General features: G+C 39.9%; 1 protein-coding gene across 4 annotated transcripts in view; it reads right to left on the bottom strand.

Moving 5' to 3' along the window:
- WDFY4 (WDFY family member 4) overlaps window positions 1-20,642 on the bottom strand; it is a 134,379-nt gene that overhangs the window by 4,600 nt on the left and 109,137 nt on the right. For all 4 annotated transcript variants that reach the window (XM_083843360.1, XM_083843361.1, XM_083843362.1 and 1 more), the window contains 8 exons: window positions 18,128-18,281; window positions 16,419-16,510; window positions 11,281-11,493; window positions 10,620-10,767; window positions 9,692-9,849; window positions 7,757-7,915; window positions 3,750-3,929; window positions 256-438 (listed from right to left, as the gene is read on the bottom strand). In XM_083843360.1, coding sequence (XP_083699486.1) covers window positions 256-438; window positions 3,750-3,929; window positions 7,757-7,915; window positions 9,692-9,849; window positions 10,620-10,767; window positions 11,281-11,493; window positions 16,419-16,510; window positions 18,128-18,281 — 1,287 coding nt within the window. The remainder of the gene's footprint in view (window positions 1-255; window positions 439-3,749; window positions 3,930-7,756; window positions 7,916-9,691; window positions 9,850-10,619; window positions 10,768-11,280; window positions 11,494-16,418; window positions 16,511-18,127; window positions 18,282-20,642) is intronic.

Here is a 20,642-nt window from a genome sequence, read left to right as displayed (position 1 = left end):
CTAATGGGCAATATAATTTTTCCTTTCAAAAACACAGCAGAATGAAAAGTATATTTTCAAAAGCCTTCCTGAATGACAGATACTCCTCATTCAGGAGGATAAAAGCTGATAGGAAGCAAACCTTTTACTCCAGTCTTCAGCTTTTGCCCTGTGCACAGGCTTTTAGCAGCTCTGCCCAACCATTCAGGATGCAAAATTTCTGCTTCTGGTCTACACTAAATTAGGATGTGTCTTTTCTCTCCCCTGCCCACCTACCCTCACCACTCCATCTGTGCTTCCTGTGATGACGACGCTGCGTGTGTCCCAGTCCATCACTTCAGCAAAGCAGCAACAAGTAATACGGCTTTCAGGGCTGCAGGTGGTGTTAATGCTTACAAGAGGCTGGCCATTGACTGTCCACAAGCATAGGTAGGATCCAGCACAAGAGGCAATATCACCCTGTAACAAAGCAAGAGGCAATGTTTCAAGATCCTACACTCATCCTCCTCACAGGAGGGCATAATGGATGCAGAATGGATGTAGAAGGAACCAAATTAGCAGTAAACTTTTGGTTCAAACTGAGGAGGAATCCATGTGTTCTGCAGAAAGAATTTACTAAATTGCACTAGAAAAAACGGTGACCATCCATAAAATAAAAGCAATTGATGATATTTTGAATGACACTTCCCATTGCAAAATAATGCAAGGCTACAAAGATCTGCAGAACATCATGCCTTCACGTCCACCTGCCCCCTCCTGTAGTCTGGCTGGTTTTAAATCATGTAATTACTTAACATATTTTGTTCTAAGTGCCCCAGAACCTCTTCAAACCTCCTTGTAAACAGGCAAGCCTCAACACTTGTTTTTCAGTTCTGTCCAAGTTGTGTTCTGACAAAACTACCTTGATTCCAACCGGTGGAAAAGAATGTGGAGACGGGTCAGATACAGTTAGCCTGCTGCTTTGTCAAAAAATGGGTAAAGAAACATCTTGATTCATGCCAACCGGAAATGCAGCCTTGGCATCCATTTCCTGTAACTGAGCAGGGGGAGACCAAGGAGGTTCTCAATGTTGTTCTGCAGTCCTGGGCACCTGCTACAGGCAGGCAGCTTGCAGACAGACCAGGTCACAAAATGTTAGGCTACACCCTGAGATAACAGCCTGTTAGCTTTGGATTAGGCAGTCAAAAGAATCCTCTTTCTTGCCCATCAAGCTACCCATTTTTTAAGCATGGCAAAGGAATCAAAGAAACACAGAAAAAAGGCAAACACAGTAAAGAGGACAGAAGGCTGACTGCTACGCTCTGCCCTTACCTTTTAGTCAGTGCATAGCCCAGCAGAGCACAGACTGAACCTCAGCTACTGCCAGGGACAGGGACTGTGCACAGTCAGTGCCTGACACAAGTTCTGGGCCAGGACTAGTGCTTTTAAATGTTACTGATACACAAATAAACATTTTCTTAAATGAGGATAAGGAGTTTACCTCCTTAGCTGTGAAACCTTTAGTGATTTCACAATCCTCCTCTGCCCCTCACAGGGAGCTTAATGTCATCGCATTTTTAAACTGTTTTGCATTCGACCAATGACCAGCTCAGCATTCAATGAGCGGCACTTCCAATGCAGAAAACATCCTTTGCAATTGAATCTCTCCTACTCCTTCAGCACAGGTGGATAGTCTTACCAGGGACGGCATATAAGGAGCAAATACACAGGTATCTCTGGGGCAAGGAATGCACAGAATCAAAAGCTGATGCTGCGGTCTTAAATAATCTTATCAGAAGTGCCCTTTGATCAAGATACTAACTGAAATTTCACCCAAACGTTTCACCCTTTATGCATACTAAGAGCCAGTTAAACAGAACAGCATCAGCCAAGTCATCTGATTCTGGCGAAGGCCAGTGTGCCCTTAAATTAGCAGTGCGCATCTGTTTTAAATCAACTAACACTGTATGTCACCCCTGATTTGGGGAAAGGGTTCTTCACATTGGAGGACAGGATTCTGTAGATAAAACAGAAGATTTTGTTTGAAACATTGAAACACAGTTGCCAATAATTAAAGATATTGAATGTCAGCTACCTCATCTACATGTCTGTTCATTTGGTAATTATCTACAGTGTTTTTCAGGTCTAGACCAGAGATTTAAAACTGAAATCATTAGTTAGAGCAAGCTTTTACAATCCTGCCTATCTTATAAACTCTTTGGGAAAGCATTTTTTTTGGTGCCTAAGTCATACAAACACCATGAAGTTTGGATCTATAAATGGAGCTTCCAGATGCTAAAGCAAATATAAAACCAATCATGTCACGAACAGGTGTAAAGGGCTCTTATTTCACAGAAAAGTGATTCAGAAATTTGTTTCCTTCAAATCTTTGCTTTAAAACATTCTGAATTTTCCAAGAAAAAAAACTCATTACCAAAAATGTCACTTTGTATCAAACAACATATTTAATTTAGCACAATGGAAGCAGCATTGCTTCTCTCTTCATGTTATAATAAATATTATCAAATTATGAAAGAAATAAATCAAACATATTTTCTTAAGGTTTCTTTCTTTTAAATGAACCTTTCTGCAGACAATTGTCTGATCAGTTTAACTATTTTAATTTTTGGACAGTTTAGGAGAGGAGCTCCCAACTGAAATGGCTACCATTAATGGTAGGTTGGTGTGTAAGACAAAGAGGACTCTATGCTCTTGAGGTATGAAGCCCATGTTATCCCACCCACTCATTTTTGAATGCTTGGCACTATTTCAACTGCCTTCTCAAGGGGCCACCAGGTATTGTGAGGTGGCCAGCTGAAGCTACTGGCCATATATTACTACTAACCAGGACCCCTGGTGCTGGGTGCCAAGCTAGTACTTAACAGACTACTTAATTCCTGCCCTCAATCACTAGTCATCAGACTGCATGGTTAGTGAAGCTCTAATATGAGATGGCTATTTTGGCACAGACTAACTATAGAACGTCTGCTTTGTTTCCCACTGCTATGAATTCAGTTTTGCCTCTCTTGGTACAAACTCCAGTACTGGATGTACTCGCAAATTGTCTGAGCAGCTAGAACCTTGCTATGGTATATTAGGACTGAAAATACAAATATACAAGCAACATTCTTGGGAGGTAGAAGGTTGGAAAAAATAATATCCAGAGTGCTTACAGTTAAATCCAATAGAAAATATTTTCCCATCAGCATGCATGCAATTGCAGCCAGGCCCAGACCACAACAGGATTATTTCCACTGCTGGTAAACGAAAACCCAGCCACTGCTGTCAAGAGCACACCCCTCAGCTGACAGTAGGAGGGAAAGAAAGAGAAAAAAAAAACACCAAAAAAAAAAAACAAACAAACCACAAACACTATCACTGCAAGGGTGTAAGAAGGTTGTCAGCTGAGGTGGGAGACTGAGGTCCAGCATTCCTCAGCTGACATGGGTCTGCTGCATGAATGTCAAGAGAAATTAATGGGATAATGAAAGCAATAAGATTATGGGTTAGCCAGATCCAGGAGCTACTAAGGTAATACTTCATGTTCTGCAAACTAAAAGAGTTTTAATCCTGCTATCCACCTAAGATGTTTCTGCTTAGCTACTCAGTCTGAAATGTTGCTTTTAGTGCTCCCCTCTTATCATTAAGAACACTATTAGCAATCTCTATAGAAAGAAAAAAAAATCAATGTATCAGACTCAGGATGTTTTTATGTTGTGAAGAGCACCCATTAAATTATCATGAAATGTTCATGGATGCATCAGAAGAAAGATGATAAATGAAGATCTTACTGTTGAATTGTTGATGGCAACAGAACAGAGACTTGCCCCATGGGCAGGAAGCTGGGTTATGTACGTCAGCTGGTTCAGGTCCCAAATGATGCAGGTTCTGTCATCAGATCCACTCACGATTATGCTGTAGGTCACAGACACAGCAAGGCAGGTCACTGCCTGAGAGTGCCCATACAGAGCCTGGTGGGGAAAAAAGCGACAAAACACAACTGTGTGGCTGATTTACTAGGGAGCTGCAGTTCTACGGCCATTTACTTAGCAAGAATAAGCAACCAAGTCACACTTTGGAGAGCCAAAAGGTGTATGAAGTAGAAATCCCAAAGATTCTTATAGAACCATCCTTTTCCTCAACTCGTGGTTGAGGAAAGTCGAATATCTAAGAGATTACATGACTTGCCCCAAGTTGCATGGTAGGTCAGGTAAAACAACTCAACTCTGGCCCTTGGCATATGTTTCAGATTCTACCACAGTGGTTTGTATGCAAATCATCAACAAATTCAGTCAAGGCAGTCTTAAGCAAGTAAAATTTGGACTTGAGAATTATTTCTCAAATATTTTAAATCATTTTGAAATAAAACTTAAGATATATTTCAGTGACCTTCCCAGACTTTTCTTTCTGTTTTTCTGAACAAGTACTAACATTTTTCCAATTTTTAATCGGAATAAAAACAGCATTTGTTTTTATTTTTGCTTTAAAAAGCTATATATGAATTCTTCTCTCATTCGTCATTATCCATCATCCTTCCTCTGTTTTCTAGGTTCCAGAGATATACAGAATATCCAGTTTGATTTAGCTTCAAACAGTTTCATTTAAAAAGACTATATTTTAGGCAATTTAACATCACAGAAGTCATGAACAGGAATATACTGATGACAATTGTGTAATGCAGCACTCTCAAGTGACAGCAGCATACATTTCTGCTGCATAACCACCAACGACATTAAAGCCTGTAGGGCAACAGAGAAAGAGTCCTTCACAGATTTCCTGAAAAGCCTTTCAGGGCTCAATTATTAACTGCCTTACTGTGAAAAATCTGATCCACCAGTTTTAATGTTGGTTTTAACAGTAAATGCATATTCCCTGCTGGCTGTCTCTACATGACTTAATTAACACATTTTCAGGGTTTGTCTCAGTTCAGAGACAGAGTCACAGAGCAGGATAGCCACATGTCCCGAATGAATTTTGTGAAGACATTTCATATTCTTTTCCAGTCTGTGAATATCAGACTGAACTCTTTTAGCTAACATGTGCTGCCACTCGCCAAGGTTATTAGGACAACAGTATTCAAACATGAATCCACTGGAGAAGACGCTGAGCTGCAGCTATGACCTACTGAAGGTGACCTGCAACTGCAAGGGATGAATTCCACCTTGCGATGTATTCCATTGAAGAGAATCATCAGCTAAAAATTCTGGCACAAAATGGCATCTCCATCAGCAGTCCTCAGAGGATGGAAGCACTCCCAACTCAGCAGTAGCTTACAACTGGCTGTAGAAGTCTTTTTACAAATGGCTGGGCATAACCTAATGCCTGTGCTCAAGAACTGCACAAGACCTCTACAGAGCGGGCTCTGACAAGGCAGGTTCAAGCACTCCAAATTCCTTCTCATTCCTCTGAAGAAGGAAAGGAAATGTACCCACTGTGACAACATTCGCACTGCTGAGACAGGCTAAGGTCCTACAAAAATTTTCATCAACCCTCTTCTCCTTTTTTAATTCAGAAAGACTTGGTGAAGTACTTTAAATGCAAGCTGAGTGTGGAAGAGAAGGATAGATCAGAGCTCAGTTAAAATTTCAGCTTTGATCTACCAGTATTTTGGTATGTATTAATGCAAAAACAGTCAAGTGCAAGTGCTGGTAGCTCTCTAATGTCTTCTTGTTATTCCTCATGAAGGTTTTCCCTTAATGGGGAAAAGAACTGTGAGGCCTGTCTCCACAGTAAATTCACAAATAAATAAATAAATAAATAAATAAATAAAGCTTATCAGCTTCACTGCAGGAATGCTCAGTCCAGAAAAATTGAACCAAGTTCTGGCCATCCAATGTAACTGGCTGACATGGGAACAGATAATTCACAGCTATGCTCAGTACCTTCCTGACAGTTCAGCACAGCACACACAACACAGCTTTCCTGGATGCTTCTCCCAGCCTGGTGTTTCATTCGGCCCAGAAATTCTGGGGGGCGGATTGCATGGGTTGCTGTGTTCATGAACACTGAGGGAACTGGTAAATTGCACAGATCAATACTGAGCCTATTATGCTCAATCTTTAGCGTTCCACAAAACTGTGGGAGCGGTCCCTGCTAGAGAGGGAAAAGTGACTTTTTATGCTGAAATATAGTTTCTGCACTTTACTACATTCCAAACCAGAATGTGTCAGTCCCATGAGACAGCTGATAAGTGAATACCATCCACTTTATAGCACATCAGCTTTACTTAAGCAAAGTTCACTCTCTCAGGAAAGATGATACAATTTTTTCTGTTGTTCAGAAAAAAAAAAAGCAGCCACCAAGAAACAGTGAATTACATGAAAGCAGCATGTAATTCACTGGAAGACATTTAGAACCATAACTCGAATTTACATCTATGCCAGTCATCAAAAAAAAAGGTCTCTGCAAGCAAAGAGAAGGAAAAAAATACAGCATTTGTCACTGTATGACCTCATGCTACTTTGTGGACCTTGGGTAATATCAGATTAATCACGGTGGAACACATCAGCAAAGCTGATTTTATATTGCTAAAGGGAAAGGTACTGAAGATGAAAGAGCCTCTTCAGTCAGCTGCCTGAAACTCGAACAGATCGTCAGACTGGTATCATTTTGATATTTATGAAGATTACTGCTTACATTTTCTCTGCTGCTATTTCTTCCATTTCTATGTCCACCTCTTGGCTTGGAATACTAAGCAGAGGGATTAAAAGGTCGTCACTCAAGATTTTGTCTCCTAGTTTTGGCTTCTCAAGAAAGAAACAGAACTCGGAAGAGAAGCTGCTCTAAACAGTTTTCTTCCTAATTTCAATGCCCAAAAACATCAGATAAGTGAAGGTCTAGGAACTTCTCTGGCCTCCCAGCAGACATAGATGTTTTCACATTATTTAAATGACAAATAAAATATTTTTCGCTCCAGGTCTGGAAAGCACTGAAATATCTCCTGAATATCTCCAGAGCATATGAACAGAACAAGACTCTAGAACAAGAATTTGGAGACCTCCTTGCTGATCAATGAACCCATTATTAGTTTGCCTAAGAATAGCAGAGAGTTTTCTGTCTCTTGAATTCTTAGGGAAGAGAGGTCACACACTGCCTTTGATATATGATAGTACTCCAGATTTTCTTGTAAAGCTGGGAACTCACTGTTCACTTTTGCAAATGAAATAGCATTTATACAGCTGCTGGGTGACTATAGATGAGCTCCAAATCAACAAACACTAAAGGACCATGGACAGCAAGGTCACAAACTATATCATTGTAGGGATCTTTCCCTACCTTGTGGAGTGATAGACAAACCTTTTAAGTTCTGACTTCTGTTTGAGGGAGAAGTATCAAGGGCTTTGCCTAGCCAAGCCTTCATCTCCGTCAGCTAAGTTGACAGGGTGTTTTGGAGATCCTGCCCACTGCTCTAGCAGCCAAAAAAGAACTAGAACTATCTCCAGGTAATATTGGCTTTTGAAAATAATCCAAGGGTTGGCTGCACTACAAGGGAGGACATGCCTTATTGTCACTATTTCTTGTATCATTGTAAACTTAGGAAATGCTACCAAGGCAAAAAAACAAAACAAACAAACAAAACCCACCAAGCATAATACATAAGGTATGGGTATAAGGCATATAATCAGCTCCTGACCTGACAAGTTTTCACATTATACCTTTTTTTTTTTTTTTTTTACTTTATCACCTTTTTCTGCCTTTTCGATTCACTGTAGCATGTTTTCTCTTCCAATTTTCTGACAGAAAAAAACTTTCTCTTTGCTTTTTATTAAATTTCTGTACCAAGAGTCACAGTACTCACCTGTCTCAAGTTCAGATGTTTCACTTTGTCCTTGACCAAAGAAAGTTCCCAGACACACACAACCGAGCTTGTTCCAGATGTGATTATGGTAGTTGCTGAAGGACACACAGCGCAGAGGCATTTACCCCAGTCTGCCATGCACTCAAACGTAGTCATGTTCTGTACGAGAAAGCAGCTTTCAGCCAAAAACTCATCTGGTGATACCACGCATTTATTAATACCAAATGGCAGATTTAATTTTGAGAACTGAGCCTGTTTTAACCCAGGAAAGAAAAGCTCATCTTATCCCAAGTCTCTATGTTGACAGCACAGCTGTATATTATGTATAAGCACACACTGTGGCTGCATGCAGCTGTGCCAGACTCTGGGGACCAAACAGGAAGGCTGGATAAAGGTCAGTGTCTTAGGACAACAGAGTTCCAGCCCCTCTTGTGCTACAGACTTCCTACATAGCTTCAGGCAAGTTTGTTCTGCCACCATATAGCAACAGTATGCAAACATTCAATGTAGATTAATAACAAAGCTCAGGTTATGACTGCCACCGTTAAGAGAGTTAGTGCCAGGCTCAGCTACACCTTTGTCATACTTGGATTGAATAGCCAAGGCTTACTGAATTCCGTTCTGGCCAACTGCTCTGCTAGCAGTACCAAGCTGGCCTAAAACAACTCTACACTGCTGCACTTACAGCACAAACATCCCTCCGCTCACATTCTGCATTAGCTCTCTTACACCCAATGTGGATGACAGCACAGTGCTAATGATTCTGATGAACCTGGATGCCACAGTTACAAAAATCATACCATGGACAAAACAAACCTTTACTACTTCAATGAAGGCAACAATATACTTAAAGTATATCCAATATATTTTCAACAGAGGCACTGTTGTCCCAATAGAGATTCAAGCTGAACCCTCAACTACTTACAGTAACTGTATAATCACTGCAAGAGGCTCAGTGACACCCTGACTTTTGAGCAATACCAGAACACTTTATGGTACCTTGATCTTTGGAGGAGAAAAAACAAACAAACAAAAAAAAAACAAGAATAACCACCATTCTGTAACTTCCTTGCTTCTGAGTCCACCAGTAGAGATAAAGCAAAAAGTTTACACCTGTAGCAGCACTGTAAGTTACTGAGCACCAATTTTAATTTGCTATATTGAAAATCAATGGAGAAAAACTCTGTGATTTTACAGAAATCAGAAAGTAAAAATAAATCTCATGTTTTTCTCATGCCCAGTGACTGCGGATATGTCTGTAAAAACATAATGATATGGTATGCTCTGATACCCAAGCTAGTATTTTGCTGAATGACTAATTCTGCTATTTTGATACCCAAGCAAACTTGGATGTCTTTGCACATCATAACGTTGTCCCAAACACATGCAATATCAGTGTGTTTGTGGTAGAGAACTGAATCTATCCAGTGCCCTAGCCAGCAGTGTGGTGACACAGACCCTTGATTTTTAACAGCAAAGAAGTAAGAGTATTAACTTTCTAGATTAGGGGACATAATTATGTTGAATGAATGCACTGGGCTAAGCTTGGGAGCCAGAGGGGAATTGACAGATGGTCCTATCTTAATTCCAGCAGAAAGTTCTGCACAATGAAATTTCTAATTCGGGGCCAGAAGACCTTGTATTGTCCTTACAACCTATGAAATGAGGTTTCTTCTTCATTGTGACAGACAACAGAGTCACTTGAAGGAAAACTCAAGGTCATTTAGAGGGAAAAAGTCACATTTTTCAGCAGTGAAATAATTTTGTACTCCACTGGAATATCCAACTTGAGAATCCTCAGAAAACTTGATTGCAAAAAGTCATGCAGAGCACTCTCCAAAATCAGCTCCCCTACAGCCTCTCAGCTGGGTCCCTAAACAAGACAGACCACAACATAACATCCATTTCTGAAACGCTTAGACTTTTTCTATTTACCTTTTCAGACCCATAGTTGCCAAAGCAGCAGGTGAAGTCTTCAAATCCCCAGCAGAATGTTTTGTTCCAAAGAGGAGGAATCAAAACTTTATTTTTTTCAACAGCCAGAATGCCCTTCTCAGTATGAACAATGTGTCCAATAGCTCCCTTGGGATAGTCTGACAAGACAGAGAACATATTTAATTCTGTTGTTTTTAGAACACTAACATTAACTTACTGCCTTACATGGCTTTGTGGTGGGGCTGGCATGCCCCACAACTGGTCTCAGTGCGCTGGGACCAGGTCCACAGACAGAAATCCACTCTGCCACTGAGATTCCAAGACAATGGTGGAAACTCCCCTCTCCAACAGACCACGTAAGTCCATGCAGAGGTGGAGAATGGCTCCAAAGAAAGAGACAGCAGTATCATTAAGCTCCTTTTCACTGGCAGGCAGCCTTATGCCATGAACTATACGATGCAGGGTATGTCACCAACAGCCTCTGTAGTACAGCTACAGAAGTCTGCTGGCCACATAAAAATGTGCAATGTACATACCAGCATCATGGGATGAAAAGAAGTAGATACACTGAAATTTTCCAGGCTTGTTAGAGTTAAGAAAAATAGACTAAGAAAAAGATGAATAATAAAAAGGGGAAAGAGCAAGCTTTACGCTTTAACTTGAAATATCCAGAACGAAGAAGACAGAAAAAATTTAGATGTTGTACATAAATCTGTTCTGAACTCTACAAAAGAAGTTTCAAGATTTCTCCTGAATGTCTGAGTACACTTTCAATGCCCCCCCACAATACACACACATGCAAATAACAATTGTCTGAAGGGATCTTGGTGGTACCAACTCACGTCAACTCACACAAAGTTCAGATTCACCCCCATCCAAGAATTCTACACTTAGTAGCTCAGAAAATGGAGCACAGCCCCTGCTGCACCTTTTACTGTAACTGGTGAGAGCTTCAGGTTTTGCAGACTGCTGATGAACGGAGGAAGAATTCCACTTGACTGAAAAGACAGCACTGCTTCTCTTCCTGATGAACTTTTACCCTGGGCATTCCTGGATGGATGTGGCTTAGTGAAGAGCTAGAACAAAGGAATGGCATTGAAAAACACATCTCTACCAGCCAGATCATGCAGGAGATGCATCTATTTAAAACATTAATCATAGACTCCAGAACCGTCACAAACAAACCTCTTCATTAAAATGAGACCATCTTATCCTTATCGTTACATTTTCATCAGACTACATCCCTTACAGGGATAGGAAGCTACTCCCAGTGATTCAGGAGAAGAGAGAAAACTATAGGTGAGAATTTAAGTTGCCTTCATTTGCTTGTACTCAGCCCCAGACTAGTGGTTACTCATGTAAGTACTGAGAGAGCAGAACCCAGATTTGATACCACAGCTGTATGGTATATGACAAGAACAGCATAATTAGAGAGTGGAGTCACACCATCAGGAGAACTCTACAGCCCATCTTTTTAGCAGATTTAAATCAGAGACTGTCCGTGATTTAAGTTTCTTCTCTTGATTTCCAACTGAAATACTACAAGACCAAAATAAATCACGCTTTATACTCTCATAATCAAGTGATACCTGCTTTGGTATCTGTCCGAAGTTGCTGATAAAACCCAGGATGGTGCTCTTAATCAGAGGATCTTTGATGTTGTTGAGGTCCATCTTGTCTCCATAGAAGTAAGGGTGGTAGGTGTTAACTGCCTCCACAGCAGCTGAGCCATGTTGCTTGTGGCCAAAAATCAGGTCTATCCAGCGATGGAGGTGTGCACTGACATAGTCACTTTCCAGTGCCTGAAACCAAAGAAAATTAATTCATTAGAGTTCATCCACTGCAGATGTGTTACTACTCCCTGTTCCCTGCCGGAGACAAATTCTCCACAGCACTCTCTGAAAGCAAGTCTTCACACTTTCAGTTCTTCCAGCACAATCTTTCACAGCACGTCCTCACAAAATGAGGCCAAATAGATGTAGGGGAGATCCTCACAGGAAAAGGAAGGACAGAGTGAGGCATGCTTGACATAGCAGACACCAGTTACAGTATCTTTAGCGAAAACTCAGGCAGGTTCTACTAAGCAAAGCACAAGCATTCCACAGGTTTTGGCACATCCTCTGGTTTCCAAGCATGTATTAAGACCTGTGTTATGATTTCTTCATCAATACTGTCACTGATACAAGACGGTTTAAATGAATAAGACATTTTTTTATTTAGCATTTAGTACTACCTTTTGGCTCTGTAGACAATCCACAGGTGATTTAATGTACTACTCTCTTTGTAGAAACAGGCTTTAGAGTGGCAGACACTTGATTTGAGAAGATAATGTAAGTATATATTAGAAAGGAAGGAACTAGCAGAGAAGCTTTAAGTTGGGTCTGAAGGTTATGGTAGGAGAAGGTACATGCCATGAACCAGCTAAGGAAATGCAGAGCTTGTAGTGAAATGGCAAGAGGTGCCACAAGCCAAGACAGGCAGAGCATGAAGGGCTTTGCAGTAGCAGAGTTGGGGTACAGCAGGACAGCTCTATGAAGAAGCTTCATGACTGCCTGAGTTTCATCAACACACACATTTTACAACCCTCAGAAGGTTCAAGCAGAGACAGATGCAGCACCAGATTCCCTCATCTTGGAAAAGCTCAAGGTCTGAACTTTTCCCCCCCAAAAACAAGAAATGTCTCTCTTTGTCTGACTAGATCTGCCACCCACAGTCACAGGCACATGGATTAACACAACCAGAAGAAACAATTACTACAAGAGAAGACCATAAGAGATCCTACAAGGTAGTGCACATCCATCCTAAACGTGGGCTCCCTAAAAGGCTCAACATGATAGCAGAAAACTTGTGCTTGGAAGACCCAGACAACAAGTTCAAGGGCAGTGAACGCGAGTTTGAGTCAAACCTTTGCCCACCTCCAGATTAGTCAGCCTTATCTACGAAGCTTTGCTAAATAATATTGTCTCTGCCATCACCTGCATCACCAAATCTTTGCGCATTCCACAATTGCCTTGCTCAATGATTCAAGCATCAGTGTTAAGCATTATTAAAACTAATTTCGTCTCTCCAAATCATTTGACTGTGTAACACTCCCTGATGCTCAGTTAAAGGTCTCCCAAGTAGACCATCCTACCCAAAGCACAGCAGAAATAAACATGCTAATGGGATCCAGAACAATGGCTCATTTCACAGAGCAGACAGTGAGCCCAATACTGGTTTAAATGACCCTGCCCACAGCTAAAATGATCGCAGGGCAGGGCAGAGAACAACCACAGTATACAATTTGTCCCCTGCAAACAACAAGAAAACACTTATGAACAGACTCAGAATTCATTCTTATTAATAAAAGCAGTTAGTGCACGAATTACAAACTGTAAATTTTGCCTGGCATCACCGCCAGAGCAAAACAAAGCAACCAACCGAGATGAGACTGTGCAGCCACTCAGTATTTCACTGAGCACTGTGACATGCCCAGCAAGGCAGGGAGAACTGAGGTCTAAGAAGAGAGTAAAGAAATTATGTAGACCATATTCTTAGCTTATTATACATGAAGTAGAGAGCTACTCACAGTTTTAGCTCAAGAACAATTCTTTGCTCCCATATTCCTTAAAGAAATAGCCAGGTTTCACAACAGTGTTGACCTGTATCTGTTTAGTGTTTTAAACTCTGTGAAGCCTCCTGAAAAGCACCGTGATACCAGTAACAAATACATCTAGCCTTGCAGGTTATTTCAGAGGAATGAGGAGTCTTCACATTTCAGAGTTGAAGATCTCTACCTCGTCAGGATTAGATGAAACCTTCCCAGGTATGTTAATCAACTAACTTTCCATGGCAAGATTTCTTGCACCCTCCTGTGTAATACCTGGTGCTATTAGTGGTTGGAGATAAAATACTGGACTGACTGTACTCAAGGTCTGCTCAGGCCTAGCAAGTCATTAAGAACATGAGTCTATAAACATGATTTTCCTTTTGCTAAACTGCTCCTATTTGAGATTCCAATTCATTTGTACAAGCTGCATGGTTTAATCAGCTGTGCCAATGCTATCAAATAGTGCAGCTCAGTGGAAGCAGGTCTGCTGAACACAACAGCTGGTAGAGAGGACCCAGTATCCACATTATATGCACTGTGGGGGCTTTACTTCAAACTAGATCAAGTCTGCTCCCCCGGTCTGAATGCCATCAGTGGCAGGAGCATAGCTTAGGTGCACAACTGGAGTGCAGCTTTTGGTTTCATTTCATTCAAAACGAATCTAGCTAACAATCTGAGATCACTTTGCAGTGAGAACAAAACCATGCTACGCAGGGATGATTGATAGATCATTTCAAAACTAAACCCTTACTCCAAACTACAGGGCTAAAGCAGATGTTCCCATTGAATTTAAGTGCCCTCACAGTGCCCAGCATTAACAAGCAGCAAGGAGCAAAGCCCAATACTTTACATCCAAACAAGACAGGATGTAAGAGAAAGCATATCTCCCTACACTTTTCTTTAAAGAACATCAGTAAAAAATTGCAGCAGCTCTCAGGCGTCTATGGATTTCTGTCTGCAGCACCTCTGTTAGAGAAGTGTTGTCATTCCCATGTTTAGCAAACTGGTGGACAGAGACTAAGCACCTTGTAAGGTTACAAGAGGGAGCATGAGACAGAGTTTAGAAAGAAACCAGAAAGCCCCAAAGCCTACATGCCTTCTTTGGAGTCCGGGGAGAACAACAGGGAACAGTTACATGTTTCACTGAGGTGGGCAAAACCTACAAAACCTACTTGCAGTGGGTAACACTGAGTTGCTTCCCTGCAAGGGATAGGGCTGGGCAGTCCCTAGGCTCAACTCTTCACTTTGGAAAGGACTGTACTTCAAGCAGTGAGCCTGCTATGCACACAACACTTATAACAAGAATCTCCCTCCTCACAGTAAATGTATTGTCATGTGCTGATGAGCAGTGATCGAAATTCAGGTCACTTGTCCCTTCCATTACCTTTCAGTGTATCTGCAGCTCTGAGCCTTTAAATCACTCTCTAGGCACCTTCAGTGATGCCTCACTCAGTAATACCTGTTATTGTGTACATACAGGAGCTTAAGCAGTCTCAAAGTGTCTCAATCTCTCTTCATGTCAGTTATTTGTTTTGGCAAAAAATGTCATCTTTCTTCATCCATCTCGTGTTACAAAGTTGTAAAAAGAGAGGGGACAGAGTCTGACTGAAAAATGGAAGCTGTTCAGATACTGAATAGCGTTTTCTTTCCAAATCAGAACAAAAAGCCTATCAAATTTTCTCATGTATCGAAATCCCCCCCTCCCCAAATTCTATATTTGGAAAAATAACATCATTTTATTTTACTAATAATGAAGCTATATACCATACAAGATTAGCTATAACAACTACCTCTTGAAAATAAAATATTTTTAGTTCAGCCTATAATCTAACATAACTATTGCAATGAAAAGATCATTTCTGAAGCATTTTGAAAACAAAGACAGAAAGCCAAAATTATTTATTGAGAGATTTCCTTGTTACTACTGACACACACTCATTTCAACCAGACTTTATTTCTGGTGAAAAGCTGTTCCATACATCTCTTTCCCAGACATTTCTACTCACTGTGCGCTTGTCAACCCAGAAACACTGGGCTGTGATGGGAGTTACACATTTAACTGCTACAGAAATACAAGGTAAAACAAAGAAGAAGATTAACGCAGCTTCTGTAATGGTACTGATGAATATCTGAATACGCTGTAAATTCAACATACTGGTTCAAGTTACTAAAATGTGTGGCAACACACCATGGAGTCTAGCTACTAAGCATGGAGACACACTTGAGACTTACTAATAACAACAAGTAGCTATTTTCCCCCACCACATAACTTGGAATATCATTAATTCACAAGGGTTTTTTTGTATCGAAGATCATCTCCAGGGAAAACAGCAATAAATGACTATTTTCAATCATATTTTTAAAATGATTGAAAACTTTTTTTTTAAAAAAAGTATATACAATAGTTAACTATTTCAAAATAGTTAAAAGTAGCAAGATAGAAATTTAGCTTCTTCGAAGTAGTTTTTAGCACTTATTGTTCTGACACTGATTTTAAGTGAATTGTTCAGGTCATGATTTCACACCAGAGCCTAAAGGGAGCCTACTAAATTATTAAACTAAAAATGAAATACCTCATTAACAATCCTCAACAGTCCTAAAATAGAAACTATGGCAAGAATACTGAGAAAAAAAAAAAAAAAGAAGTAGGTAAGCACAGGCTTAGATTGTACTCATGATCACTCACAGGAGTAACCTGAGCACATGTGAATAAATCCACGAATTTCAACAGGCTCACTCTCATGTTCGGAGCTATTCACAAGTCAAAGTGTTCACAACATCAGGAATCAGGGAGATGGTGTGTGATGCAGATACTACAAAGCATTGACTTCTTTGGAATATAATGTTTTAGCAACAACCCATTCTTTGCAAGATATACAGATGATGCACATTATTAGGAGCCTGTTCTCTTAAACCTGGTTTCATACAAGAAAATTTACTTCAGGATGAAGTAACAGACTGTAAACCAGCTCATAAAGGATTTTTTCTTTAAAGATGGATAAAAATGGTATTGCCAAACATGGGACTACACCTAGATTACTGACAACACCCAGTCATAAATATTTTAGTTTGTGACTCTGGCCTTTGGGATTCCATTTTCAATTCAGCACTATGTCCCAAAACTTGATATTCACTAACCTGTCTGTGCAGGAGAATGAATTTATGGGGGTCCCCATCTGCCCATGGTGGGAGCTGCACATCTCCCAGCACTGTTCCATCCTGCATGCAGCCTGCAGGAATTAAAGGAAAAAATAAAAACAAGAATCACACACATTGCAAATAGGAACGGCTTTTCTAAAACAGTGAAGTCAAGGGAAATTCAAGTGATTTTCACACATGCAATTTCAGGTTCTACATTGAATATAATGTCATAGAACACTGCAGAATTTATTTCTCCTTGGATTTCTGATGTTAATAAAGCAGTGGGATGTTCTACAAACTGTAATTGATGCAGTAAAATAATGCATGTGCTCAGTACAATCATTTTAGCCCTGAATGCAAACTCAGGCAACACAAACTTGTTGGCATAACTTTCTTCTCATACATAATCCCATTGCACTGTCTGATATTTCTGCTACAGCAGCCTCTGGGAAGGATTTCACTGTCAAGTCCTTTGCTATCTGATTACTTTCAGAAGATATGCATATGTTTTCAAATCAGGGCACAGTGTTACACTACTGGATGATCTAAGTTAAGGCTCAGGTTTGTGACTACAAATTTCCTTACAGTGTAGCAGTGAACAGATTCAGGTTATTGGATTTACCTACTGTAAAATCTTTCTGTATATTTGTTCTTTGTCATTGAGATTCTGGTGCCCTTTTTAGATCCCTCCACTTGACTGTGTTCAGGTCAATTTCTGAATCCTGATTTCAGGCAGGCTCTGCTATTTCATCTCCTCTCAAAGATTAAATAAACCTAATTCTTTACTATCTTTTACCAACCTTTTAACATCTTTTTCCTACACTGCCCTTTTCATAGCATGTCTCATTTCACTGAGATCTTAGGTACAATTTATGACTAGATTTCAAAATCACTGGTTAGGTGCCCTTGCTATTATCAATTTAGGATGAGACTTAAGCGGTCTCCTCTGCCTTCATTGTTAACCAACCAGCATCCATTAGAAAAAGAAGCTTAGTATTGCAAATGATGTCAGTTTCCTGTAAAGTGAAATGGATTAGGACTAGTACACTGCCATACCTATTTCTGAAAAATGTTTTTTTCTGGGTTCTCTCTGGCCCTCCATCACTGATGGAGAAAGGTTTAGAGACAGTGTACATTCAGAGGGGACGGTGATATTGCTTGATGCCAGGGATTATGTATTTGGTTCATACAACTTGCACTGAGACATTCAAGATGATAGTGAGGTCACGTTTGGCAACATTAAGCACCAGAAAAAGCAGATTTAAAAAAAACATACACCAAACTTTCATCAGTACCAATTAGTAACTGATCCATCTCCAAAAGTGAAATTAATATATGGTTGAGAGCCACATACGTGTGATGATAGAGATCAGTTTTTCAAAATCGGCCATTTAGCCTGTTGATATCAAAATCTGCCTTTGTTTGACAAAATGCACAACTTCTTTACACAGAAACTAATAGGAACAACTAATAGGAATAACAACCCCTTCTGAGCTAGAAACATGGTTTATTGAATGTGTCATGTGGATATAGAAAGGTTATACATTTGAAGCTTTCTTTTAATAAAAAAAAAATCTCACTTGATTGGAGAGCCTCATCAGTCAGCATAGTCCAGTGACCAAATAGCAACATGCGATCTAGAACTTCTCTCTTGGTGTGATGCTGGGGAGCAGGAGGGGAGCAGTGAAGTCCCTTCTGGCACTTACCAAGTTCAAAATGATTGGCATTGGTGAGGAACTCTGGCAGGTAGAAGAATTCAGGGATGAGCTCCCTGACATCACTCATATTGTCCCTTGATGCTGATTCCCACGTGCTCTTGACACTGTGAAACATTCTGTCTGCAACATCAAAACTCCCACCCTGTTAAATGGACAAAAATATTGCATTGTGAATATTCTGTTAAATAAGAAGCAGATGCAGAATCTTAGCCAATTCTGCAATAGTCATCACACATTTGATTAGGTGATATCTCAGAATGTCCCAGCTCTATTTACTGTCTCAGTGCTGAATTGTATATATGTAGGTTAAGAATATCATACAGCTTGAGATTTTGAGTAGGTTGCAATAACACAGAAACAAGCAGAAACGATCAAAAACAGCTTAAGAATATCAGCATACTCGACATTAATGCTTCTCAATGTTACTCATTTGTTTAATATCCCAAAGCGACTTGCAAGCAGTAGACACAGCTTTGGTGTTTACATTTGTAAACCAAATAGTTGTGCAAAATCTTATGTGCAGTCCTCTGGAGAAAGGCCCCTGGGGAAAGGTGGTACCACTGAAATAACTGTAATCAGATCTGGGCAAACAGGAAAGGTCCACTGGCCAGGGGACAGCAGGGAAGGAGGCACAGCAAAAAGATGGGAAGAAGGGAAGAATGTCTGAGCCCAACACTGAATTCGTATATGAGGAAGTAGAAACAAAACACCTCAAATCCTGAGAGCATTTGAATATGTTTAGTTTAATGACAGTATAGCACTAGAAAATAGCAGCCTTCTTAGCCCTAAGTATCATTCTGAACCAAGGCTTTTAGATAAAAATAAATCACTAACTAGATGAAGGGTGTTTGCGTTATATTGCAACTATATTTCCTACACTATTTTTAAATGGGATTTTAGATACAGTATGGATTTGTGAAAATATCAGGTGCACATTTACATAGGGATCCCTACACTGAGAAAAGGATTTATTTTAACATAGAAGTCCTACAGTAACAGAAATAACCCAACAGACAGTTTTTGGAGATCATCTGAATGAGCCGTTCGGAACGAACATGTTGATTCAGAAGAAAGCTGACTTTTTAAATGATGTAAAATGGCTAAACTAAAGTCTAAAATCTCTTAAGTCTGCGAACTTCAGGTCAAGAAGTAACTTTTGCCTTATCTTTTGTTAAGAAGAAACTACCCTCACAGATAAGCAAACAAAACACAGAAATCAATAAACCAGACACATCTCCTTGCTTGTCTTTTGAGATAGACTCCAACCAAAAGCTAGGACAGTCCAGACATAAAGACCTCGTCTCTGTTTCCCCTGAGATGAACTCTGACAGGACTTTTGGTCCTGCTTTATCTCAAAACGACTGCATAATTCTTGTACACCTCCTTGCATCTTATGTCCTTCTTCCTTATCCCACTGACAACTGTGAAGCCTTCCCAAACCCACTCAAGGGACTGAGTGAAAAAGTGGCTAAAATCACATGAGTAAGCCTAGCTGGAGTTAATTTGATGCACAAGGTCATCTTGCTCTTGATCATTATTAGAGAGGGACCCTTGGAGTCAGATTCAAATTGAAATTAAAACGGAGTAGAAGAAGCACTATAAATAAATCAACAGTTAACAAGTATCTCATTGAAGCATATTAAAGGGCTTTGTATATTTAATCTGCACACAGCGCACTGTGTCTGGTGGTGATTGATGCTTTTTCATCTTTTTTTGCAGCTTTTATGAGAGCTGATGGTAATCTCCTGAGAAACAATATGATTTGTAATAAAAAGATTACCTGTATTAAATAAAAATAATATATACATAGGAAATGCTGTTAGCGCGACAAATCTGGTTAAAGATATTACCACCACGAAAAAATGTGATTTTTTCCCTGGCTGTCTAATTCATTTTAGGGAAAAGTAATATCTTTAAAACTTAAGCCTGTATTATTTATAAAGGAAGCAATAACTGATTTTCCCATTTCCTATATTAATAAATTTATTTGCATATATTTATATCAGAATTAATGAGTTTTCTCTCTCTATGAATGCAAACACTACACTGAAAAGAAAAAAAAAAAACAGAATCAAGAATTGCTTTATGCCTTTAGATTCCAATTCAACAAACTCTTACAGCTTTTGTATAGCTAGATACAGTAAGTCTGTTTCTTTCCTTTCAGTAGAGGCCTCCTACTACGGATCATGAATACTGGTAAAAAACATGCTTTTTAAAACTATGGTTCAGCAGGGTATATAAAAGGCAGCTGGTCAAAGTGATCTCTAGAGGGGAGTTAGAACTCCCTATGTTTATAAAACTAAGCAGCACTGAGTCTTGGTTGTGTTTTAAACCCAAAGACAAAGTGTTTCTAAAAGATGTTTACAAAGTGCAAAGACTTACCATACCCTCAGAGATGCTGAGAAGCACTTGCCTATAGACAGTGCTTAAATGACAGCTCCAGAGTCAATGACACAATGAAGAGTAAGAACCCTGTTCTCTGCAAGTACCTCAGAGAGGCAAA

This window comes from Anser anser, assembly GCF_964211835.1.
Source record: "Anser anser genome assembly, chromosome: 7".
NCBI lineage: Eukaryota > Metazoa > Chordata > Aves > Anseriformes > Anatidae > Anser > Anser anser.
The sequence above is the reverse complement of the archived record's forward strand: the minus strand, read 5'-3'. Positions and strand labels throughout refer to the sequence as shown.